The sequence below is a fragment of the Hoplias malabaricus genome, chromosome X1 (genome assembly GCF_029633855.1).
Source record: "Hoplias malabaricus isolate fHopMal1 chromosome X1, fHopMal1.hap1, whole genome shotgun sequence".
Classification (NCBI taxonomy): Eukaryota; Metazoa; Chordata; class Actinopteri; order Characiformes; family Erythrinidae; genus Hoplias; species Hoplias malabaricus.
This window is the reverse complement of record NC_089818.1, coordinates 1,770,329-1,796,382: the sequence shown is the minus strand read 5'-3', so window position 1 is coordinate 1,796,382 and position 26,054 is coordinate 1,770,329. Positions and strand designations below refer to the sequence as shown.

Sequence of the window (26,054 nt, the reverse complement as noted above, 5' to 3'; positions counted from 1 at the left end):
TTTGGGAAATTAATTTTTTATTAATGCGAGTGTCATCTGTTACACAATCTAATTCACAGCGACACTTTCTGGTAGCATTTTCATCCCTTAATGTGTAGAGCTCTGTGCCTGTGTGAAATTCAACAGCAAGAGTCCAAACTTGATGCTGAAAGAAACACTACGTATTATTTTTTTACAGTACAATTACAGCTTGAAAATGATTTCTATGCGAATATTGCTTCTGTCACTTCTCTCTGGGGCTGAGCTTTCTAAAAACTACTATGTATCTAAAGCAGCCCTGGGCATAGGTGCTCTTGTGAACTGCATAAAGTTTTACAGAAGTTAGCTCAGTATTGACCAGTACAGGCATTATGGCAGAGACTGAGAAGAGTTGTCAGAGGAAGCAAGGAGAGAGAGAGGGAGAGGCCATAAGAGTTGACATTGGCCTGACTGGAGTGAACAGAAAGAGACATGGGGAGAAGGCCGCCGCCTTGTTGGACTGGTAAGTAATAACGTTCCAATTTTTTAGTGTTACTGTGTTAGTGTTGAGCTTTGTTGATGACAGTGATTTAGTCATGTTTTTGAGAGTTACTGCTCAGAGCCACAGGGTTAGCAACGCTAACTTCAAATAGATTAGTGAATTTTCAGCCTTATATTTAGATATCAATTCTAGTAATAAGTGCCTGTGCAGTTGTAGTGGTTAGAGTGCCACAAAACATACACTTTTGTGCTGGTTGAATAGAAGTTTTTGAATATGACATGTTCACACACGAGTATATCACCTCTAGGATGGGTTCTGTTATATACTGAGTTATAGGTATTTCAGCGTCGTTACTGTGTTTTTGACTGGATTTCTATAAATATTAATTAGACGCATCAGCAAGTAGAGGGAGCCCAGTCATTCTTATCTAGAGTTGCTTTAATATGAGTGGTACTGTATTCTGATGCCTGTGTTTCAAGTGCAGATGATTTGAAATATTAGTATTCTTGACCACAACATACTACATTAGCTTAAAGATATTTTTGGATTCAGTGGTCCAAAACTGGATTTCGATTTGTGAAGGACACACTGAAAAACATCTCACAAATAAAAACATTTTATTCTAAAAGGTTCTACCAGTATGCAGCTACAGCCACTAGATTTTGTCTGGGACCAGTCACTTCATTCAGTCACAATGAGACGCATGTACATTACGTCTTGAACCAAGGCAAGGAATAAAAAAGGTTTCTTCTGGGATTTTACAGGAGAGTATTTGCAGTAATGTGCCAAGCTACAAGAGTCCGCTGCTCCGACCTCCTCCACAGACCTATCTCACTGATAAAGCTGTGTATATGGTGGGTAACGTTATAAACAATAAGCTACATAAACCTCCAAGAGAACCAACCTTCTGGAAACCACTAACCCTTCAGATTTTAACCATATAGACTTGTTTTCATCGAAACAATACCAAAAAGCAAAACTGGGCACCTTTCCACTCGCAGGCTGAACTGTGTATCCCAGCACAAGTTTAACTGAAATATTACAGGTGTCTCACACAGTCCTGCTTTAGTCAAATTACTCTGCATCATTCTGCTGACCAAAGAGAAATGCTTAATCATCACCCAAAATATCAACACTAAAGTAGTTTCGAGTTCCCAGCTCATCTATTACCTGGAGAGCAACACTGCAATGAAACCGAGTACAGGTTTCAAACTCACGTCAGTCATTCAATCTCAGAAATAAGACGAGGCAGATTCACTGCATTTGTCCAATGGACACATCTGACCCAACTTAACCCTCCACTTAGTTCCACAGTAAGAGTGCCCTCATCCAAGGAGTGAAATCTTTTAAACTCTTCTGTCTTCACGGTTCTGTCCTGTAGAATTCGGGCTGGGAAGCTTGTGCAACTGTCCTTTGATTCATTTTCCATGGTCAAACCCTCAGCACAATCAGGCACACTACTGATGAACAGAAAATCTGTACTTGTGAAATATGTAGGTCACTGATTTTTTTCGTACTGAATTCATTGGGGGAACACTGCCTTAGTGAGTATTAGTGTTAGAATGTGTGTCTATGGGGTTCTAGATCTACGGAGTGTGTGAGCTACTGCATTCTTCAGAAAATAGCTGAAATGTTCTGAGCCACTCCACAGGAATCAGAGTCGAGTCTGGAGTCTTCAGTAGAGAACTTATGACCATGCCTTGACCACCAAACCTGAAGGGAAGATATCTTTTCTCCAAGGGATGGCAAAAACCGCTGTAATGTTTTTCAGGTTTTCTTAAAACAAAACATAGGAAAAGTAGTTAAAAATATGTTTTGGGTCCTCCTGATGTTGTTTTGCCATGTCTGCTCTGACAAAGTCAAATCTCACTGCGACAGTTTGAGCGATACGGACATCAGAACCAGTTCAGGACGAGCAGCTGGAGAGATGTCACAGACATCAGGAGAATCGCTTCCGTCATTTCCATGTGTCTTTCTGGAGAGTGTGTGTATTCAGGACTCTGGGTGGTGTTTTTTAGTGTGTATGCGGAGGTACTGTTTCCCGGCGAATCGCTTTCCACAGTGTGAACACTGGTACGGCCGCTCCCCGGTGTGGACTGTCTGATGCGCCGTCAGATGTCCGGACTGAGTGAAGCGTTTTCCGCACTGTTCGCAGCGGTATGGACGCTCTCCTGTGTGTATGCGCGTGTGCGTGTCCAGGCTCTGAGCCGTGGTGAAGCTCTTGCCGCAGATGGAACAGATGAAGTGTCTTTTACCGCCAACCGAGACTCCACCCCCTCGCAGCGAGCCCCGCCCCCCGAACAGCCCCAGCCCCGCCGCGTTTCCCAGGGCGACCAGGTGCTGCGCGGCGTACAAAGGTGAATTATGAGCCACGAGCGAGTCTGAGCCGAATCCAGCGGAGGTCTGCGAGTGTGTGTGTGTGTTACGGACAGGGTGTGTGTTCCAGTCCATACCTAGATCCAGATCAATGTCACATACCAGGGGCTCCCGCTTCACACACACTTCTTCAGAGAACGGCCGCTCGTTGTGTGGTTCGGACACGGAGTTAAAGGAACACAGCGGCTCGTCCGAGGCCGTCAGGTCCACGCTGGACTGCTGGGACTCTTCCGTTACAGAGTGTGTTTCTGCAAGAGTGTGGGTGTCAGGGTTTGGAGACTGTGTGTCTGAAAGTATGTGGACATCGTCGTTGGAGGAGTGTTCATCCAATGCGTGATCCTGAGCTGAGAGCGCCAGTAATTCATCAGATGTACTGTGCGCCAGCAGTACAACCGCCTCGCCTTCGTCGTCGTCGTCATCATCATCTGTGGAAAAACACACGTTAGAAACAGGACCCACGCTGAACTGCATTATATTTTACAGATCTACACCTTTCTATATTTGATCATGGCCATATTAGGAATTCTAGGTCAAAGCATGAGTTCTCAGTGGGAGATCTGAATGTTCATTCATCGTCTGTAAACAGTTACACTTCATCAGGGTCATGGTGTGTAGGGAGTTGACACAGAAGAAAACACACACTCTGGCATGGCGCTAGTCCATCGCAGGACATCAGCACACACACATCTACAGACAATTTCTCATAGTCAGTCAGCTACCCAACGTGTGCTAGAAAAAGCTGCACCCAGTAGAAAACCCATGCAGCAACTGGGAGAACACACCAAACCGCTCACAGCAGACATGGATTGGATTGGTGCCAGATGAAAGAATCCAGTGAGAGCTGGATGTTGCACCACCCCCCAAAAGCAGGAATAAAACAGCGAGTAGAACAGAGTAGAGCCCAGTAGTGTAGGTACCATGTAGTGGGAAAAGTGCCAATAGAGAAACAGCATAGACTTCCTATTGGTGTTGTTCTTTGGCTTGACTCGCTTTTAGCTGGTTGTTTTTCAACTAGCAGAGCTCGCCCAAAAAAAGGAGCAAAACCATGTCTCTAACGGGAACTGTGGGCTTTGAAAACCTTAGCACGAGCAATAAACGTGGGCGCTGTTTACTCGTCGTGTGGTGTGTTGTTGTTTTTTGGACAGAACACAACTTCGCCCCCAGTTCTCACAGAGCAGTTTTACTTGTCGCACGTTCAGCTTTCACTGGAGGTTTTTTCTCAGACACTGACCCAAGAAGCGTCTTCAGAAACCCCTCAGGGGAACGTTACGAGCTGCTGCTGAGATTCAGATAAAAACTAATGTGAACGCTGCTGTAACTTCAGAGATTTTACAAGCAGTGAGTTTGTGCTGGAGCTCTGTGTTTCGTGGTGATTGACAGGTCTCTCCAGCCAATCAGAGCTCTACAGGGTTTACACCTCACATTTAGTACCTACTCAGCTCGGCTGGAACTGTAAGTGAGCAGGAACTACAAAAGAACCCGGTTCCAGAAGCAGGACAGATTTGGACAGTGGAGAAGAAAAGGGCCGAGTCGAGTAGCTTCCATGTAGTGGAAAAACACCATAAGGTCATGACCTGAAAAGTGGGGTGTGGCCAGAGCACTCACCCCCTCGCCCCTCCTCTTTAACCTGTACTGGCGCGGGTCCCCGTTCCTCTAGGTCACGTGACTGTAAAAAAAAAAAAAAATCAGATTATCAATCGATCAACGCCTTTACTGATTATACGGCAAAACGATCAATAACCAATTGGGTCCTACCTCCACCAGCGCGCGGCGGCTACAAGACTCGCGGCTCGGGCAGTTTTTTTTCCCCGCAGGTGCGAGCGCTGCAGTCGCCTCGCGCACCGCTCCGTCCCGCGACGCGGCGCGCTCCTCTACGTAACCTCGCGCGGCCACGATGGACTCGATCAACTGGAGCTTCCGCCGAAGCTCCTCGTTCTCCTTCTGGTGGCGCGAGATCTCCGTGTGCAGAAGCGCGTACCCGTCGTCCACGAGCTCGCAGATCTCCGCCACCGCCGCGCGCGTCAGCGTCTCCATGATGGTCGCGAGCTGCGCGTGAAACGCACGGTAATTCGCCATCGTCGTGCTCCCTCCGGTCTCTCGGGGGTTCTCCTGGTCTCGATGGGGGCTCCGCGTGGACTCTCCGTGCCTCAGAGCTCGGTTTTTACCGAAAGCACAGTGATGCTGCGCCGCGCGAGCGCTCGGGACGGAGCTGCAAAACAGTCGGGCTGATAATGGAGCGTCATTTCCGGGTCCTCGTCGGCAAAGGCCAATAGAATAAAAGTCTAGGAATAAGTTTTATCCAAATAAAGCTTCACGATATGATCTCTCTTCAGTTTCCATTTTAAATACTTTATTAATGTCAATTGTTCCAATAAATAATTGGAAAGAACCAGTTATAACCGAAGGGCAGAGAAAAAACAACAACACTCAGTAGGGGATATTTTGCAGTTTAAGTTTTTTAATTATTATTTTATTTTAAGACAAATCAGTGAAGCTGTGTTTTTTATTTTTGTTTATCTGAAGAATATAAATATTAAGACTTAAGAAAACTGCATGTTCGCAGCTCAGACTGTGGATGAAATCCTAACTGTTTTCTGACACAAACATTTGGGTTTAGTGCTCACACTGGTATCACTTGAAAAAAAGAAGTCAAGCAGGTTATTTGATATTATAGTTATAATAATATAAGAGAATAACACTGAATGTAAAAGTAGTCTGAACAAGGTAAAATAGGTTTTATGAGCTCATACACCTTGATGTGTCTGATGTAGTATGTAAACACTTAACTAACAATTAACAGCAAAATCCTGTAATAAATGAATTGCTTTGTCATATGGTGTGATACCCTTCTATTCTGCATGCTGCTTTAACATTAACTGAAAATGTATTTATTCATTTTATATTGTCTGTGTGTTTATATATATATATATATATATATATATATATATATATATACAGGTGTGTGTGTGTGTGTGTGTGTTTGTATATATACAGGTGTGTGTTTATGTATATACAGGTGTACGCATGTGTATTGTGATGGAATTTGATTGAAATGATTTATAATCAATTAAAGGGGTTGTTAATTTCATCTATATCAGTAAAGACATATATGCTTCTGTGACTGAAGCTGTTTTCCCTTCTTGAACTCTCTCTGAAGGCAGCAGGCTTGTGTGTGTGTCAGATAATGGTGTGCTGGCATATCCTGACCTTCAGTTCCCTTCAAGTTGAGATAACTGAAGCTAGTTGAAACGGTCTGGAGGGGGGCTCTGGGAGCAGAATGTGCCAGAACATCACAGATAGTTAGAAACAGAGTCAACACCTGTGTAATGTAACTTTGTTCATGGCCATATGAGACAATGGAATGATAGTTATTGTATAATTAGAGAGGGGCTAGGGGTATAAAGGCTTTTTGAGAAACTGTTCCAGAGGAGAAGGAGATTAGAATGGTCTATGCATTGCATTTCCGCACTCCAATAAATTTGTTAACTCACTTTGATCCTGACTCAGAGACTTAGTTTTTTTTTTTTTTTTTTTCTGTCACAATTTTTCACCACAGTACGAATGTTTGTGTGTTTATGTATATACAGGTGCATCTGGAAACCGCTCTAATGTGTTTACGATGACCCAGTGTCTGTAAATGGGTAAAAAAAACAAAGTGTCTGGGTCCGGTGCTAGGGTTTCTCTCTCTCGCGGTGGGTCCGGAGCCTACCTGGAATCATTGGGCGCAAGGCGGGAATACACCCTGGAGGGGGCGCCAGTCCTTCACAGGGCAACACAGACACACACACATTCACTCACACACTCACACCTACGGACACTTTTGAGTCACCAATCCACCTACCAACGTGTGTTTTTTGGACTGTGGGAGGAAACCGGAGCACCCGGAGGAAACCCACGCAGACACAGAGAGAAATTGTTTAACATTATTTTTATTATTATATTTGACAGGTAACAAGATCATCAACAGAGTGGAACAAGAGAAAATGAAGTTCTGGGCCTGTGTTCTGTGGAGTGATGGAGCACAGTGATACAGTCCCTTTGCCATGAATTGGAGTGCTGATGTTATCCCAGATTATTCAACATCAGTCCCTGACCTGGTTATGCGACTGAGTTCCATCAAATCCAAACAGCAATGTTCCATTTGATTAAATGCAGTGCGAAGCCTTCTCAGACTGAAACTGTTTCTGCACTAAAACACACGTCTTATTAACACCCTCCAGTGCTGGGTGCAAGTGTCCACAAACATGTGGCCAGACCCTTGTTTTGTTGCACTGCGCATGCGCACAGGGAAAGCCTTGCGTTTCCGGCTTCCCACCAAAACACAAAGTGGTTCTTACCTGAGCGGCTTCCCTCGTTTTTCAAAAAACCCCGTCCCGTACGTTTCTGGACACTGTGACCGACCGCTCGCGCCATGTCCGAGTCCTCGCGCTTCCGCTCGCAGCTGGTGTCCATCATGGAGGCGCTCGCGAGCGCGGCCGTGGCGGAGATCTGCGAGCTCGTGCAGGACGGGTACGCCGTTCTCCGGATGGAGGTCTCCCGCAGAGAGAAGGAGAACGAAGGTCTGCGGCGGAAGCTGCTCGCGCTGGAGCTACGCGCGGCACGGGAGAAGGCGCAGCGGACCGGGAGCTGGGCGCGCGAGGAGCGGAGCGAGCCGCGAGGTGAGGTTTAACAGAAGGGTGGGCTCCGGGGGCTGCGGGGGACAATACACTAGGCTCTGTAGACAAAAGTATGTGGACACCCCTTCTCACAGTTGGGCTCGCGTGTTTTAGCCAGGGGTGTGTGTGTGAGTGTGAATCAAGCTCGTGCAATCTGTTACTATATAGTTACTTATGCCCGGGATAGTAGCTGAACTGCAGTGGTAAGTGATGTTACTTTGAAATAAAAGTCAGTGAACGTGTAGAGTCTGACAGAGAGAGGCACTGAAATAGCTCCGTCCCCCCGGAGTAACATCAGCACAACTAAGGCTTTTCATGGCGATTAATCTGCAGCTCTGACCACAAGCCTGAGATCACTATATGGTGCAGATCATTCTGCAGCTGTGGAAAAACGAGGCTTTGCGCTGGAAACCGCTCTAATGTGTTTACGAAGCCCCAGTGTCTGTAAATGGGTAAAAAAACAAAGTGTCTGGGTCCGGTGCTAGGCTTTCTCTCTCTCTGCTCACGGCAGAGAAACGCCATCTGGAGGTTTTTAGACAACGGAGAGACTCCAAACGCTGAAAAGCAGCAACCGAGATGAGGATGTTGCTCTGTTCCTGCTCCATAGGGGGGTACCACTGACTTATTTTTGCTGCTACAGTTACATTACTTAAGGTGGAACTGACTCTAAATTCAGGAGAGCGCTAACTGCATGAAAGTAAACGCAGAGGGAAAGTGCTACAAAACTAAACAGCTCGAGTTCCACATGAGTTTCTGTGGGAATTCAGAGCACGTTCCCTCTGTGTTTACTTTCATGCAGATAGCGCTCTCTTGAATTTAGAGTCAGTTCCACATTAAGTAGTAACTACAGTGTAAATGTGTCAGTGTTACTCACCTATGGAGCAATAAAAGAGCAACTTCCTCATCATTTTAAGAGTAAGAGTACCGTGAGAAACCTGTCCATTTCACGTCTAGTTATAAACACCCCTCTTCTTCATAATTAAGTTTCTGAGTCAGATCGACACCGTGAGCAGTGTGTGGGCCAGGTGTAGTACCGGCTGCTGCATGGACTCCTCATTGACTCCAACGTTGTAGCATAACTCTGCCTTAAGAGCAGTGCCCTGGAGGGTTTTTTGGCTCTTGATTTTATTGCTTTTGAAGAAAAATGTTTTTGTTTTCTGCGGTAAAACGATTTTGGGGAACTGAGAGTGTTCTACAGAAATAACTCATTTGACGAAAGTGTTCAGCAGCTTTCAACAATTGACATCTGTGTTTACAATTAGCCGTTACCGTTGTCTTCTTTTGAGTTTCTAGAACATTCCTTTAGAGCCTCTGTGTGTTGGGGCTCTGACTACGGCCTGAAAAACCATGGTTTGTTTTTGTCTCATGTAAATAATTTAGATAAAAATTGACATTCAGTGCCTTTGCTGTAAATGTTTTCTCATTTACACAAATTTAAGTAAAACACTTTGTCAGAGTTTGTCTATGTATTTTAAAGACGCCATCTGGACCCCTACTCCTGCTCCATAGGGGGGTAACACTGACTTATTTTTGCTGTTACATTACTTAAGGTGGAACTGACTCTAAATTCAGGAGAGCGCTAACTGCATGAAAGTAAACACAGAGCGAAAGTGCTACAAAACTAAACAGCTCGAGTTACACATGAGTTTCTGTGGGAATTCAGAGCACTTTCCCTCTGTGTTTACTTTCATGCAGATAGCGCTCTCCTGAATTTAGAGTCAGTTCCACCTTAAGTAGTAACTACAGTGTAAATATGTCAGTGTTACTCACCTATGGAGCAGAAATAGAGCAACTTCCTTGTCACTTTATATGCTTTTCAAAGTTCTGTCCTCAGTCCAAACGCCTCCTGGTACTTTCTTGTAGCTGAAGCAACTCAAGAGTGCAGTGTGGGACGAGCCACTTTGTTTGTTTACACACAGAGTTAGGGATGTATACAATCACCCAGGGACATGAAAATGTCCTCAGAACCTCAGAAAACGTGTTTTTTGATAAGTGTAAATGTGTGTAAATGTTCTGCACTTTCAGCCGAACCCCGCAGTCGTGTGAAGATGAGTCTCAGGCCACGGGTTATGGTGCAAGTTCACGAGGAACCACTCACTTCTCCACCGGTCCCTCAGGTTCTTGAGGTGAAGGTATGATAAACTGCCTTTTTACTGTAACTACACTGTAACTACACTGATCTGTGGCAGAGCTCCTGTCTTTTGCTCTATCACTTTATTCCACCCCACGGTCTCATTTTAAAATCAGTCCCAGGAACACAGGCAGAATTCTCCTTTGATACGAACTGAATACACAGTACTGTGTGTATAAAGGTTTATATGACCTCTGACTTCTGTTTTCACAGCCAAAGGAGGAGTGTGAAGATATTCTGATTGTGGAGAGCAACAACAACCAGGAACAGGGTAAAATACACACACACACACACACACACAGAGAGAGAGAGAGAGAGAGAGAGAACTGAACTTTGATGGTCTTTGTGCTGATCTATTGCTTCTGTTTGTACAGACAGTGCCCCCTCTGTCACAGATGGACATGTCCTCCAGCCAATTGGAAGAGAGGAGCTAGAAGAGCAAGATTTATTTGGACAGAGGATGGAGGCCGTGGTCCAACCCCACGCTAACACACACACGTTGTCAGACTCCATCACACTGGACACACACACATACACTCCTGACAACCACAGTCACACACTCAATCCGTCCTGTTCCTACACCCTGAGCTCGGAGTCTTTATCGGCACCAGATCCACATTTAACTGACTCTCATTTTACCCTGCACTCAGCAGAACAAACACACACACCGCAGAGCTCACACACGGCTCTCCCCGTCAACGCGTCGCTCCCCATAGTCTCCACGGAGACAGGGCCGGGCCCCGGGGGGAGTGTGTACCTGTGTCCGTTCTGTGGGAAGTCTCTGGCATCGCTTAAGAACCTAAAGATCCATGTCCGTGTCCACACCGGGGAGAAGCCGTTCTCCTGCACTCAGTGTGGGAAGCGCTTCTCGGACTCCAGTAATCTGAAGCGACACCAGAGCGTCCACACGGGCGAGAGACGCTACCGCTGCTCCCACTGCGGCAAGGGTTTCGCTCAGTCCGGCTCGCTCAAGGTCCACCTCACCATCCACACGGGCCAGAGGGGCATTCGCTGTGAGGACTGTGGGAAAACCTTCATCTCTAACTCCCACCTTCGGAACCACATGAGCCATGCCCATGCTGGGAAATAAGACACACCCCCACACACACATCCACATGGGGTTAATACTAGACATGGAACGGACACCGGTTTCACAGTAAACCACAGTAACAAGTCCCAGACCTTTTGTGATATCGTTTCAATGTTCACGTGCGCAGTGTAAAAGCCTCGTGTGGTGCCCAAGTTCACCTCACCGTCCTGATTTCACTCCCTAAGGATCATGGGAGGTTAAATCAGGACTGGGAGGTGAGATTGCGACTCACGCAGGAGTGTGTGAAGTTTGCAGCACATTGAACAGCACCGTGATAATTCTGTCCGTTTCACGTCTAGTTATAAACACCCCTCTTCTTCATAATTAAGTTTCTGAGTCAGATCGACACCGTGAGCAGTGTGTGGGCCAGGTGTAGTACCGGCTGCTGCATGGACTCCTCATTGACTCCAACGTTGTAGCATAACTCTGCCTTAAGAGCAGTGCCCTGGAGGGTTTTTTGGCTCTTGATTTTTTTGCTTTTGAAGAAAAGTGTTTTTGTTTTTCTACAGTAAAAATATTTTGAGGAACTGAGAGAGTTCTACAAAAATATCTCATTTGACGAAAGGGTTCAGCAGCTTTCAACAATTGACATCTGTGTTTACAATTAGCCGTTACCGTTGTCTCCTGCAGATGGAGGTTATTTTGAGTTTCTTGAACGTTCCTTTAGAGCCTCTGTGTGTTGGGGCTCTGACTACGGCCTGAAAAACCATGGTTTGTTTCTGTCTCGTAAATAATTTGGATAAAAATTGACATTCAGTGCCTTTGCTGTAAATGTTTTCTCATTTACACAAGTTTAAGTAAAACACTTTGTCAGAGTTTATCTAGTTTTAGTTGTCCATGTATTTTAAAGACGCCATCTGGTGTTTTCAGAACGTCTGTGTGGTGTTTCTATGCTAGATGTGTTTGAAAGACGGTGTCCAACACGTGGATTCAGACAGAGAGGGTGTCCTACAGCAGACCTACATCAGAAGGCAGCGTTGGGGATTTGGAGCTACAGGTGATTCACATCCAAGGGAACTTTACTAAAAGAAATAATTTCTAAAAGAGAAGAGTAATTAGGGGTTAATCCATGACTGGGTAAAGGAACTTAAGGCCATGTTTGACCCGTACCGTCTGATAGATAGTTATTGCTGTGTATTTTTTAAAGAAGGCAAGAGACAACTGATAATTATCAAAATTGTTTATAATCAAAATTCCATTCTGAACTTTATCATGATAATAAACAAACAATAAACACAGAAGGCACACAACTGTTAAAAATTCAGTTCTGTTTCATTTCAGCTTCCTCTGTGTCAGCTAAATATTACAAAACACTTTCTGAACATTGGTAATGGATCAGGAGATTTTATATATATTTAATCTTAGCCTCGGAGCAGTGAGGATGCACCCAGCCCGTTTTATGAGTGAAATCCACAACAGAACTGAACTCAATACCACATTAAACATGAATAAAGAGAATAATAAGACGGTTTTCATGCACTAGCAGTGATTCAGTATCAGACAATATTTTAATGAAGCACACGTTAATAAGCTGTGGCTTTGATCCAAAACTGTCTGATCACGTTAAACCAGTTTGGAAGAAAGCTGTTTTATATTTAAAACTTTTATCATTAAAAAAGACTTTGGTTTTCAATACTCTGAGTTTTAAACTGTTTTTTAAAAACTGCTCATTATTAAAATCCCTACTTTAAAAGATAAGATTTAGGCCCTCTAGTGGTGATGATGCAGAGTGCAACCGACTGAATGCCCCTCCCTCACCCCTCTATTTCCAAACTACTGCTTCAACATAAACACTGAAAAAGCCGTGCCTGGTTTTGTGCATTCTGGGATACGAAAGGAATATGGCCGTCTTTCACTGCATACTACTCCACCTGGCTTTTTAATTTTCCATTAAATTCAGTTCCTGGCGCCTGGAACAGGGTACTTCTTGCTCAGTCCCGGGCGTGAGAGTCGGATAAAAACTAACGTGAAAACTGCTGTAACTTCAGGGATTTAACAAGCAGCTGGAGCTCTGTGATTGACAGGTCTCTCCAGCTAATCAGAGCTCTGCAGGGTTTACACCTCACATTAATACCTACTCGGCTTGGTTGGAACCCGGCGTGAGCAGGTACTGAAAAAGAACCCAAATATACGATGAGTAAATACCATTAACTTGATTACCACTGTTTTCACTGCTGTGTTTTCCAAAGCCCACTGTTCTCAGTAGTGACCGTGTTTTATAACTTAACCAGTGGGAAGCTGTTGTGGTGGAAAACCAACCAGGCTCTAGGTACCAACAAGTGAGTAGAGCAGAGAAGAGGCTGCAGTCGAAAAAGCTCGATTATTAAACACCAATGAAAATGGATGTCTATACTGCACTACATCCCCCTAATCTTACATACCGCACCTTTAATTTCATTCAGTGTCTGTGTTAAAGACATAAAGCCCAGAGTATTGATAGGATGTGAATAAAGGTGATACAGCAAGAGGCAGCTCAGTGGTAAAGGCCACTAACACTAAGCACTCTGTGGTTTCAGACCCTGTTTAGCCTTATATTCAAACAGCGTTCCATCCTCGTGGTTTAGACTCTGTTTTACTGATGAACTCTGTGTCTAACTCTGACAGAGTTTATAGTAAAAACACTGTTTCCCACAACTTTACACTCAGTCTTTCCTGCTACTAACAAGAAGTAAGTCACCGCTATCAAAACAAAACCTCGTATCTCCGTTTTTAATGTTATTGTCATCATCCTGAAGACGCCATTTTCAATTTTTTATTTATTATCTGGAATGATTCCGTTCTAATTTTGCATGTTGTTCCTAATTGTGTGAAGGTACAAGTTTTTGATTGAGAGCGATGATTAATTAAACTTTAATAAACAACATGTGCTTGGCAAACACAGCATTTAAATACAAACTAGTAATAAGTGTATATTTATAGTCACTGTCCAATTAATAACATCTATTTTAAAGATACATGTTTTTTATTGGACGGTGACGATATGTTCCATATATGAACTCTCCCCGAGGTAATTAATAAAAAAATAAAACCATTTAAGATAATAATCACATCATTACACACACATTAACTCCCTCTAGTTTACACATGAAAAGAGAAATAAGTTCATAGTTAAGCGTAGGTTACTATCTCATTTAATTCAACACTTGTTTGATCAGTGTGTTTTCCGGATGGACAGAATTCCTTACACTCATTTCCATATAATTATATTTTTAAACCCGTTTTAACTTATTTCTCAATCTTTTTTCTACGTACGAAGGTGTTATACGAGTTGCTTAATATCAGACGCAGCACTCTTGACCGGCCCAGGGACGGGAGCATCCTTTAATTTACTGTAATCAGGTTTCTTCCCTTTGATTTTAAAATGATTTAATAACACACAGCTGCAACTTGAAGATCCTGATTTTAGAAAGGCACTGAATGAGGAATAAGCAGCGTCTCTCCACAGGAAAACTGGCACATACTTAGGGTCTAAAGCCCCACCTTTATGAGTTTAGGTATCAGCTAAAATATCACCACAGATACAATAAACACACCTCACTTTATGGGAATAACTAAGGATTCCTCTTCTATTAATATTCACTTGTAAATAGTAAATAAACCAAACGGAAACTTATTGGTCACTGTTTGCAGCTCACCACAGGCTATAGAGGTAAATACTAGTTCAACATTTAGTTCAAAACTGCTTTAAATTGTTTTAGAAGCATCTCCTGAAACTTGTAACTCTCTCACACACTCTGCCACGTTTAGCATGTTAAGAATTCTCCACAAGGTGGTGCTGTCTAGCACCCGAGAAACATCTAGTGCTTCATAAGTGCCTTGCATCTACTTATTTGCTAAATTGTCTTTTTTTTTAAAAAACTGCTCGAAATTAAATCTTATTTATTAAATATTTTATGGCGATCTTTAAAAGGATGACCTCTTTAAATTAATATATTCTTCTAAATCACACAGATGATCCTGCTGAAAAGTATCATGTCCTCATCCAGGTGAGCAGGTGCTGACTATTATCCATTATAATGTTTATTATACTGTAATAAAATATCCTTCATGTGTAAGATTTAAGAATTATAACAGTGTTAAATGCAGTAAGAGCCAATAACACTGTCCCTCGTGTGCTACATTTAATTGCATCTGGGTTTGAGATTAATATCTTTTTCTCTCTGCGGCTGGTCGAGCTCTGGCACCTTTAAACATTTAGGTACAATGTCACGTCTCCGTTTCTATTGCTGTATTTACGCAGATAAATAAAACCTGAACAACTTTGTCCTGATTCTTCAAACGAGACGCAGGGCAGTTAGGTTTATGTTCTGGCTTATAATGAATACTTAAAGAATTATATTGTATTATATATATATATATGTGTGTGTGTGTGTGTACAATATGAACAAAGTAATAATGTTTATGAATCATGTGTCATGGTGTAATACACAGGAACATGTTACGGCACTGTGTCTGAAGGAGCTTTCCCCAGGAACTGCTGCACTCTCAGAGAATCACTGATAATCTCTCAGTTTAATCGCTTCAAAAGACTTTTATTCTTATTTTAATTTAGTTTTTGCCTAGTTTACGTCTCAGGGACCTCTCCCTCCAGGAGATCAACACGCTTGGAGGAGCACACTAACTAACTGCACCGTGGATGGCTGTGACATCATAAGGGAACGAACTCACTCTCAATCTCCCACTTTTATTCAGAGGAGCAGCTGATGAAAGGGTTCTGTGTGGCACCAAATCACTTCTTTTCACATTTGGTGCCGTATAGAACCATTTATATCACATTCTCCATCAGTCTGAAGAACACCTTCATGATGTAATCATACAAAGGGCTCTTTAAGTGCTCTTGGTTCTACACAGAAACGTTTCCTTTAATAAAGGACTCTTGAAGAAGCCCCATTTTTAAGAGTGTACAGCCTCACAGAGAGCAGTAAGAGACTCCAATCTCTCCTCTGTTCGTATTTAGTTTCTACTTCTCTTTTTCCAATTCTTTGTTTAATTTTAGTGCTGCTCTGTGATTGGTCACAGCTTTAGATTCTTATTTTAGAACAAAATAATAAAATAAATCGAGAATAATAAGGTGATACACACCTCAGTGGTAGATGTGAGATGTTCTGAGTAATTTCTCTCACTACAGCACACTCCCTCAGGACTGAAAGGAGCTTAAAGGGTTAAAATGTTCAGTGAAACACTGCTCTTCAGTAAAAGCCCCTTAAAGAGAGAAGAGAGAGTCAAATCCCTAAATGTGATCTGATTATGCAACATGCTGTTTTCATTCCAGAGTCTCATGATCTGACACACAATAACACACACAGATTCTCCCTCTATTACACACTTGTACAGATGTGTATTCACACACACTCTTACCAGCACATGTACCACACACACACACACACTCGTACGGTACACACAAAGCCCTGCACTTACACTCCAAAGTGGATGCACTGAGTTAGCTCCAAGTGTTGCAGGAAGTAAGTGTATGTAAGTGTGTGTGTGTGTGTGTGTGTGTATAAGTAAATGAAACTGCAGTTGTGTTGCTTCATCACTCGTTCCTGGAGGTGATGACCTACAATAAAAATACAGTTTGTGTAAGCAACAGGACGTTAAGCACAGAAACAAAACAGGATTCATGAACTAAAGCGGTGCCAGAGCGGTGGGCTCTCAAAGCAGTGGAAAGGCTTTTTTTTGTTCTTAAATATGTCACTAATTAAGGGGAACCATCACAAACACAGGAATATTGAAGGAAAAATGGTCATGGGTCTGTGATGGGAGGCTATTTCCACAGTTACTGAACACAAGTGAGTTAATGAGTTAACGCTGTGTCATCTCACCTCTGTCTTTGTTCGGCTCCACTGTGACCGGGACACACCTGAGAGACGCATAAAAATAACAGAATAATTACTGTCTAATTACTTTGTAGCAGTGTGTAATGGCTGCTCAAACTTTATATAATAGTATTGTATTGTGTGTGTGTGTGTGTGTGTGTGAGAGAGAGTGTATGTACTCACAAATGTATGAGATGAGGAAAAGGGAAGTTAGTGCCACAGCAACAAATCCCAACATAGATCTGCACAGAGATAAACACATTGTTAAAAATAAAAAACACAGCACACTGTACTCCACTCACTCAGAGCATCCCAGAGCACACTTCTCCACTGGGAACACTACACCTATTAATGCACTTCTAAATGTAGTGTACACTGTGTAATGTAGCAGCACGTTGTTTGAAACAGCAGCAAAAAGCCGATGTTTTTCATCATTAAACAAAAAAATCAAGAGCGAGCTCCTGTCGCTGATCAGTCATGTGCCGTCTAAACTACAAACAACTGAGGATTCAGACGACACCGATTACAGGAAAACGCGTGTAGTGTGAGAGGCACAGAGATCTGATGCCTTCGAAAGTCGTACAGTGTGTCCATGGCATAATAAATTTTAAAAAAATAAAACAGTGTTTTGCTAACTGCAAGACAATGTTGAACTAATCCTGGATGGTACCTGGAGAACACCACGGCACAGAGACACATCGTGAGGAGGAGGAAGAGGAAAGCCTTCAGAAGCACTCCATCTGAACCTAAAAAACACATTCAAACATCAGTGGTACAACACAAAGACTGCTACATTTGCAAATAAAAACACTTTTTGAGTGCGTTAAAATTCAAATAATAACTCCAGGCTACAGCAGCAATCAACATGTTTTTATCCGACACACAGTGGCAGCTCATAAAATTGGGGCATGGTTTTCTGAAGCACAGTGGGCAACAAACAACTCCAGTGCTCCGTCTGAACCGATGCTGGCCTGTGTTCAGTCCCAAAAACAACAACATGTGAATACACAAGGAGTAAAGAAATCTTAATAAAACAATAACCGCTGTTGTTGTTGTGGGTTCCCGTTTGAGGCGGGGTTTTGTGACATCACCAGCTACATTTGGGGCAGGGAGCAGCGAGCGGAGCAGGTACCATGCAGCGGGAAACTGCAATTAGAGACCACATTTAAATCTGTGTTTCTCTGTCTCTCACCTGACTGTTGATAACTCAGGGGGCGGTAACTGTTGCAGAGGCACTCAGAAGGGGGCGGGACGTCCAGCAGTCCAGTCTCTGATGTGCTGGGCATGTCATGGGCAGAGCAAACCTCTGTGTGAGAGTCTTCCTCCGACAGAAAAGCTTCTTTTTCAGGAGGAAGGACCGTTTCTGTTGGGTCTAAACAAACACACGAAACGAGTCAAACCCACACTGCTCTCCGTGTAAAACGTCCTCCGGCGCACAAACCAGACCCTCACCGTATGTGAAGGAGATGGGCGTGTCTTTCTTAGTGCTGCTGCTAACGTCCAACCACGACGGCGACTCTGTGACGTGGGACGAGTCCGCGGTGCCGAAGACACGGCTACCCAGCCACGACTGACAGGACTCTGTGACGTCACTGAGGAGACTCGCCAGGGAACGCCTCCCTCTGCGTCGCCGTCGGAAAATTCTACACAGACACAGAGAGACTTTAATAAACAGGAATTCCCCTGATTATTAAATGTTTGTGTGTTGTGTTCAAGCAAGAAACACCAACCCAATATGTGTGCACACCTGTTATCTTTAAAATGTTTATTTCTACTGTGGTTTTCTGTAAAGCACTCTGAATTGCAGTTAGGGTTAGGGTTAATGTTGCTCTATAAAAAGCCTGCCTTGTTCCTCTTTTACTTTATTAACAGTCTCTACTAGGAAGGCTTTACACTAGATGTTGGAACATTGATGAGTGGATTTTAAAGAGGGCATTAATACCCCACAACAGCGTTAATGAGATCAGTTTTTGAAAATCAAATCTACAAATGACACAGCAGCTAAAAAATAAAGGCTGCCCTTTGACTGTTGTTCCTCTAAGTATTTGAAAGGTATCTAACCGTGCGGAACACCCTCCGCGTGACCAACCGTGAAAGCACCACTGACATCACTTCTGGCGGTGTAGACCCAGGAGAGCCCCTGCCATACTTCACCTATACACCATTGGGAGCTCCTCCAGGACCCACTCACGTTCTCTTTCCTGTGACTGAAAGCTTTACTCACAACAGGGCCACTCTTGTCACTGATGGTGGATGTTGGCTTACCACCCATTGCGAGGTAAATATGGTTTAGCTGTATGTCGCTGTGAGCTAAACTCAGTAGCTAACACATCAAGGTGTGCTGCGATGTTAGCAAACGCATTTAGCAGTGTTCACTACCTCACGACGCTGGCATCTATTATGGAGGGGTTCAGCTCTACTTTCTTTTTTCCTTTTTCTGGTGCCTGGTCTGAGCAGGGTCTGAACAAGACTTGTCAACGTTACAGAGCGCTGATTGGCCACAGAGACCCCTCAAGAAAGCATATAAGACATAATTCTTGGAAATATTTCATTTGGATTGCACACTTTGGGTATAGTTCTGCTCACCTTTACGCACCTGAATAAAGTGTGTTCAAAATTAACCCGCACCACAAACCCCCACCCCAACCTTAACTCTCAAATTTAACCCTAAACCTGGAGTCTACGGGTAAAAATGAGTTGGTGTTTTACTGCAAAACAAACAAATGTTGCTTAGAAACCAGAGGCATGAGCTCAAAAGTCACAGCAGCAGGAATGCATGAGATAACTCGGAACACACATGTCTAGAGCAGAGCCACATACACACACACACACTACAATCTCTTGTTCTGTACTGTGTCATTTGTCAGTCTCTAACTTACACAACTCACAAAACTGCTCTGGCATCTGTTCGTTTAGCCGTCATTTAGTTCTCTCCCAGTTCTCTCACTGTTCTCTCTTAGTTCTCACTTAATTAACATAGTTCTCGCTGTTTTCACTCAGTTCTGTCTCAGTTTCTCACTATTGTTTCTCTCAGTTTTCTCTGTTTATTCAATTACAGAGATTAATTACTCAATTATCTCTGACTTCTCACTTAATTCTGTTACAACACAGTTCTGTTTAACATTCAGTTCTGTTCCATTTCTCTCCGTTCTCTCTCATTTCTCAAGCCTCTCTCAGTTCTTGCTCAATTCATATGACCTCTATCCTGTAATTTCATTATCGCAGAGGAAGACATTAGAAGTGACTGAGCTCAGGGACAGTTGTACACTGAGGTGAATTAATTGTATTTAACTTCAAATTAAAAGAGCAATAAAAGAGCAGTTCAGCACAATGCTAGCCAATGGTCTCGCTGATTTCTCACTAACGCTCACTGATGTAACAGAACTCAGCTGTTAGTGTTCTCCTAAAAGCGTGAAGATCTCTCCATTACACCTGGGTTGTTTATGGTTTGAAAATAATACGTGTATTATTTTGGCTGGAACTAACAATCACTACCTTCCTGATCTACTTTCCCCCTCTGTATATTTCTCAATCTCTCTCTGTCTCACACACACACACACACACACACACACACACACTGACCGGACCAGGTTCTCTTTGTAGGAGATGTTGGTGTGTGTTGGCGTGAGGGTGAGGTTTCCCTGGTCATCAGTGCTAAAGCTGTCCTCTGTCAGTAGGTAGTAGCCATTAGCGAGGAGGCGGGGACTCCTCCGGCAGGAGCACACAGAGCCTGTCACCTGATTGGTCGAAAAACACTCATAGGAGGAGTCAGAAAGGAAGGATGAGTCAAAACTAAGGGAAATAAAACAAAAACACATGGAACATTAGTATATCAGACACTGTGTTATTACACACACACACACACACACACACACACTACCTGTAGCAGGTTTGGTCATCTTGTTTGCTTCTGGTCTTTATAGGAGAACCTAGAACACATGCATATATTAAATTATTAAACATTGCAGCAATGGTCAAAGAGAAATAAATAATTGAGAGCGAGAGAGAGAGAGAGAGAGAGAGAGAAGGAAAGATTGAGACAAAGACGCGGGGGGAGTGGGAGAGGGGTTGTGGATAAAGAGAGACATGTACACTAACTTGTTAAGGCCCCTCGGAAGAATAAAGCCATGATTTCCACTTCTAGACAACCTACACACAGACACACACACACACACAGGGGGTGAGAGAGAAAGAGAGAGCGCAGAGCAGAGCAGTGGAATAAAGGTTATCAGAGTAATTCCCAGAATACATGACAGTGAGAACGTGACACACTTTATCTAGAACCCTAATCTTCCCCTCACACACTTTCCATCTTAGCCACAAACACTCACACACACACACACACACACACACATACGTAAATACATGCACTACAGTCTTTCTGCAATAATACACATTCAATTTACACACACTGTATTACAGACCACACAAACTAATTAGAGTACAAAATAATACAGTAATACACACAATTACCTATTAATAAAGTAGTATATTAGTACACAATAAACTAATGAAATATTACATATCAATGTTGTCTTCATTTATAGTCTCAAGTACAAATTTCTAATCTTTTCTATTTAATATATCTCTGTATAGTGTAACGTAGAGGGGGTCTGCAGATCGGAGTGTGTGTGTGTGTGTGTGTGTGAGGAAGAGAGAGAGAGACAGCGGGAGAGAGAGACAGACAGAGAGATGGGGGTCTATATGTTTGTGGGTTTGGGGGGGGGGTGATGATAACACTGGGAATGATGCTGGCAAAATGGGAGGAGCCTTTAAAGCTCTTCCTGTTAACTCTTTCCTGTCCAGAGCAGAGAGATGCTGATTGGTCAAGAGCACCCCAACACACACGGCTCTCACATAGCTGCTCTGTTTTTCTATTTTGGTTTGAACAGGAAGAGACTCCCCATTCTCTCTCTCTCTCTCTCTCTCTCACACTTTCTCACTCACTCACACACACACACACACACACACACACACACACACACACACACAGGCTGGCTGCCAGCACATTTCCTGTAGTCTTGTGTTCATTTCTTTGTCACTGAGCACAGACACACAGCTGAGACTTGCATTAAACCCTTTCCATGTCTGAATAGCACTGCTTCACTTTCACAGCCCTGAGACTAAAGACACACAGTGGTTCAGAAGGAGCCTGTATTTAAATAAAAATAAACAGAAGAAATGTTTAAGTGACCACATTATGTCAAACAGTGCACTGAAAAATGCCACTTCAGGCTTTAAACTGTTTTTATGGTTCTTCATTTTAAGGCCTCAACTCATTACACAACACACACATGCAATGTTTTTCCAGAACAAAAATCTGAAGCTTTTTCTCTGCATTAATCACCGACATAAACATTAACCAAACTATAATAATAATAATAATAATAATTATTATTATTATTATGGTATATATCATAAATAGATTTAAATATTTTAACTCCTTAAATCCACCAAACACACCACAATCTTTCACCACACACTCACAGTGCGTGTGTGTGTGTGTATTGGATGGGAGAAGGGTTGCTGTCTTCCTTCCTCGACCTCAGTTTCACTGTCACGGCCTGTATTTCACCAGTATCTTCATTTTATTAAAACTTAAAACTCTGCACAATCATTTTCATTAAGCCCTGAGCCCTGAGGCTGGACCACTGCTAACAACAGAATCAAACACAACAGTTTAACCCCTGCTCCTCTCTTGATATTGATTACTGATCACTTTCTCTGTCCTTGATCGGATTCTGATATTTTCAGAGACAGAAAAGAGAAACAGTGGAACACTAAAGATCAAATAAATACAAAGAGAAAGGCATCACTTTACACAAAGTAAGGGGCGTGAAGTAAGTAGGTAGTTACTGAGGTGTACAGTTAAAGGGGAAAAGTCCCTGGCAAAAAGGATAGCGCCTGTAACTTTGAAAAAGCCATTGAATGTCTATTAGCTATAATTTTTCTTCTTCATGATTATTAATTATTAATTAGAATTTCTTTCTAATTAATAGTTATTTATTAATAATTATTATTTTCCGCAGTATTTATGTGCTGCAGGTTTATTTCACTGTGTCCATTGCTGTTTTGACATTGATTACAAACACATTTTTAAAAAACAACAACAAAATTCAACACAAAATCAGAAATACACCTGTACTCTGTAAATAAACACAGAAACACGAGCTCACTCAGTGATCAGTAAAGCTCTAAGAACTCAGTAAAACTGCAGAATAGTGGAATAAACAGAGCCACTTTCATCACAGAATAAAACGGGACCAGCATCCGCTTAAAGCTCCGTTCAACAACAAACCAAGCCCCTTCAGATACAAAGAGACGAAAGCGTAATGAAACTCACCCCCGGTCTAAGGCTTCTCCCTGCGGCACACAGCACCGGATCAGTCCTCGCCCAGGGACCGGACCGGACCGGATACAGCGCGGTGTTGGGCGGTGTGCGGAGGTTCGGTTCCCACCGCTTTCTCCGGACTCAAGAGTGAAATGAGGTCCACGAAGGGCTCGAGCCCAGCCTCCGCCCACAGCGCCACACAACAGCGCCATCTACCGGTGCCATATTTACTTCTTTACATCGGCCAGAAGTATGTGGACACCTGAGGCCGGTTTTTCAAAGCTTCAAATTCAGATCCCACTTTAAATAAATAAATAAATAAACAAACATTTTTTGCAACGTTGTAAAAATGTTTTAATGAGCTTAAATTTTTTACAGCATAAGTTTAAATGTTGTTTTAATTAGTGTCAATGCCATTAATTCATTCATTCATTGTCTGTAACACTCATCCAGTTCAGGGCGGTGGTGGGTCTGGAGCCTACCCAGAATCACTGAGCGTAAGGCATGAACACACCCTGCAGGGGGGCGTCAGACCTTTACAGGGCGACAGTGTGTTAAATCACTACATATACACTGATATATTTAAACTGACTATACAGGACTAGGGCTTGTGTCGCAGTCACACAGCTCCAGGGACCTGGAGGTTGTGGGTTCGATTCCAGCTCCGGGTGACTGTCTTTGAGGAGTTGGTGTGTTCTCCCTGTGTCTGCGTGGGTTTCCTCCGGGTGACTGTCTGTGAGGAGTTGGTGTGTTCTCCCCGTGTCCACGTGGGTTTCCTCCGGGTGACTGTCTGTGAGGAGTGTGGTGTGTTCTCCCCGTGTCCACGTGGGTTTCCTCCGGGTGCTCCGGTTTCCTCCCACAGTCCAAAAACACACGTTGCAGGTGGATTGGCGACTCAAAAGTGTCCGTAGGTGTGAGTGTGTGAGTGAATGTGTGTGTGTCTGTGTTGCCCTGTGAAGGACTGGCGTCCCCTCCAGGGTGTATTCCCGCCTTGCGCCCAATGATTCCAGGTAGGCTCTGGACCCCCCGCGACCCTAAATTGGATAAGCGCTTACAGATAATGGATGGATGGATATACAGGACTACGTACATTGTTCTTATTCCTCCTTATGCGTGCATGTGCGTCTGAGGTCTTGTGTGTGTGTGTGTGTGTGCGTGTTATGTGTATGTATGTGTGTTGGTTTCTGTGATCTGTGTAGCGTGCATGTCTCTGGTCATGTTGGTTTTCTCTTTGAGTTTGGACTGTAGCAGAGTGTGCTCCACCACTCCCATCCGCACATCCATTGCTTGGATCTCCTGCTTCAGCTTTGTCAAACTCTGACGGATCTTCACAACTGGGGCTAAGGAAATACACAAACACACCATAGAAATACTAATAATATATAACTGTAGAAACACTACAGTGATCAGCCAAAACATTAAAGCATCTCTCTTATTTCTGTAGAGGCACAAAGAGACAATAGAGGTGCATTTTGTAGTTCTACAGCCACTGTAGTCCATCTGTTGAGTTGCATACATTGTTTGACCCCTTTCACCCTGTTCTTTAATGGATCCCACACAGAGCAGGTGTTTGGCTGGTGGATCTTTCTCAGTGCTGCAGTGACACTGATATAGTGCTGCAATGACACACAGCAGTGCTGCTGAAGAATTAACACACCTCTGTGTCAGAGCTGGACTAACAATGGTCCACCAACCAAATATCAATCTAATGACTTCCTGTGGACTTCCTGTAACCACCGATGAAGGACTAGAGGATGACTAACACAAACTCTGTAAGCTATGGACAAATAAATAAGGTAAACCACTGAATAAAACATCAGTGAGGATGAGAATACTCACAAGCAACAGACCAACTATCTGTGACTCTAAGAGTGTGTTTTTGATCATTAATAAATGTGTGTGTGTGTGTTTCACCTCCATCTGACATGCTGCTGCCCTTCTCCTCCATCTCCTGCTTCACTTTCTCCAGCTCCTCACTGATCTACGATGTCACAGGAGCATTAAAGGAAATTTATAACAACATTATAGGGACAGCTCTTCAAATAAATCCTTTAAAAACACACAAAACACTTCTGTCTGAAGGACTCCGCCTCCTTTGGGTTCTTTATGTCCTGTAAATCCTGTGGAGAGAGGGACGGCTGTATTCTGTGCCCAGAGCAAAGCTGCTCATCCTCAACCTCCTCTGTCTGATGTGCAGTTGTCAGCGTGGTCTGTGTTTGCGTTAACGCTAATGCTTTGCATGGTTTGTATGTGTATATGTGTGTGTTTCTGGGTTAAATTAGGCTTTGCTGGGTGTTCTATATACACATATGTTGTGTTTAATGACCTCTGCCAGAGTTCTGGTTCTCTCTGTCACTCCTCCACTGCCTTGCTGATACAAATCTTTGGCCTGAAAAATAAAACACAAACCCAAACACAGATTAAACTCGAGTTATTGGGACTAAAAGATTAGAGAAGTTGAAATAGAGAGTGAATAAAAACATACTGAAGATTCCAGTACATTCATTTAAACAGGAGCAGGTTTCCCCCACACTCTAAAATGACTGTCTGAAAAGTTTTGAAGCTAATGCTGGGATCAGACCACACAATATTTTTGTCTTTCCTGATGTTCACTGTGTCAGATCAGCACCATAAACTTGTGCAGTGTCTCAGTTGAGAGACTGGGGACACTATACATTTGACACGGACCATTCTTTGTTTGTGTCACTGTGTGAGTTCAGATCAAGAGAACCTGAGGAAATGTGTTACACGTCCAGAGCGTTTCCTCAGTTCGGTTGTTCCACTGACAGCTGCAGCAGAGCCTCCCTCTCTCTCTCTCCCCTCTGTGTTTACAGATTTGCGCTTGACAGCGCTCAACTTTTCGTCAGGGAGTTGTGGGGCGTCACACACCGCTGTTCTGAGATTATGTCATATGACCGCTCCTCGTCCCCAATGCTCAGATTCTGTTTTGGAATTTGTCGGGCTAAATTCCACAGTGTGATCCAGTGCAGAATCAGTGTTTCTGGCTGAGAGCTTTTACCTCTGAGTTATGATTGACAGCTTAGCTCCCTGATATCTGATTAACTGAATTTTGATTTACCTTGGGGAGTTCTGATTGGTGGAGAGGTTTAACTCACTGACCTCTGACTGGCTGTTTACCTTTCTGATATCTGATTAGCAGCAGAGACATTTAGTTTGCTGGGTTTTGATTGGCTG

General features: G+C 43.3%; 4 protein-coding genes across 7 annotated transcripts in view; 1 reads left to right on the top strand and 3 right to left on the bottom strand.

The window, feature by feature from the left end:
* Window positions 1-23: 23 nt before the first annotated feature.
* On the bottom strand, window positions 24-5,048 carry LOC136675656 (uncharacterized). Its single transcript, XM_066652341.1, has 3 exons — window positions 4,592-5,048; window positions 4,442-4,502; window positions 24-3,261 (listed from the first exon to the last, which is right to left on the bottom strand). Exons 1-3 carry the CDS (start codon window positions 4,910-4,912, stop codon window positions 2,453-2,455), a joined length of 1,191 nt encoding a protein of 396 aa, XP_066508438.1. The 5' UTR covers window positions 4,913-5,048; the 3' UTR covers window positions 24-2,452.
* A 2,107-nt stretch (window positions 5,049-7,155) lies between these two features.
* On the top strand, window positions 7,156-11,859 carry LOC136675861 (uncharacterized). Its single transcript, XM_066652644.1, has 4 exons — window positions 7,156-7,494; window positions 9,517-9,623; window positions 9,836-9,893; window positions 9,997-11,859. The coding sequence occupies exons 1-4, from the start codon at window positions 7,248-7,250 to the stop codon at window positions 10,710-10,712; spliced, it is 1,128 nt and encodes a 375-aa protein (XP_066508741.1). The 5' UTR covers window positions 7,156-7,247; the 3' UTR covers window positions 10,713-11,859.
* Window positions 11,860-15,136: 3,277 nt separating this feature from the next.
* On the bottom strand, window positions 15,137-23,019 carry LOC136676126 (transmembrane protein 71-like). Of its 3 annotated transcripts, XR_010796242.1 has the most exons (11): window positions 22,872-23,019; window positions 20,627-20,677; window positions 20,409-20,457; window positions 20,111-20,320; window positions 17,981-18,171; window positions 17,721-17,900; window positions 17,199-17,274; window positions 16,712-16,770; window positions 16,535-16,572; window positions 16,131-16,269; window positions 15,137-15,914 (listed from the first exon to the last, which is right to left on the bottom strand). XR_010796242.1 is itself a non-coding variant. In XM_066652994.1 (10 exons), exons 2-10 carry the CDS (start codon window positions 20,655-20,657, stop codon window positions 16,246-16,248), a joined length of 858 nt encoding a protein of 285 aa, XP_066509091.1. In that variant the 5' UTR covers window positions 20,658-20,677; window positions 22,872-23,019; the 3' UTR covers window positions 15,137-16,245. The 3 variants fall into 3 exon arrangements, 2 of the variants coding, with proteins under 2 accessions (XP_066509091.1, XP_066509092.1); XM_066652994.1 differs by having other exon boundaries at window positions 15,137-16,269; XM_066652995.1 differs by lacking the exon at window positions 22,872-23,019 and adding an exon at window positions 22,705-22,766 and having other exon boundaries at window positions 15,137-16,269.
* An 845-nt stretch (window positions 23,020-23,864) lies between these two features.
* LOC136676125 (intraflagellar transport protein 57 homolog) overlaps window positions 23,865-26,054 on the bottom strand; it is a 7,313-nt gene continuing 5,123 nt past the window's right edge. Inside the window, exons 9-11 of one of the 2 annotated variants that reach the window (XM_066652992.1) lie at window positions 25,186-25,248; window positions 24,774-24,840; window positions 23,865-24,199 (exon numbers count right to left, since the gene is read on the bottom strand). In XM_066652992.1, coding sequence (XP_066509089.1) covers window positions 24,018-24,199; window positions 24,774-24,840; window positions 25,186-25,248 — 312 coding nt within the window. In that variant the 3' untranslated portion in view covers window positions 23,865-24,017. Of the gene's footprint in view, window positions 24,200-24,773; window positions 24,841-24,880; window positions 25,146-25,182; window positions 25,249-26,054 lie in introns of those variants that run through there. The other variant, XM_066652993.1, reaches the window with a different exon arrangement.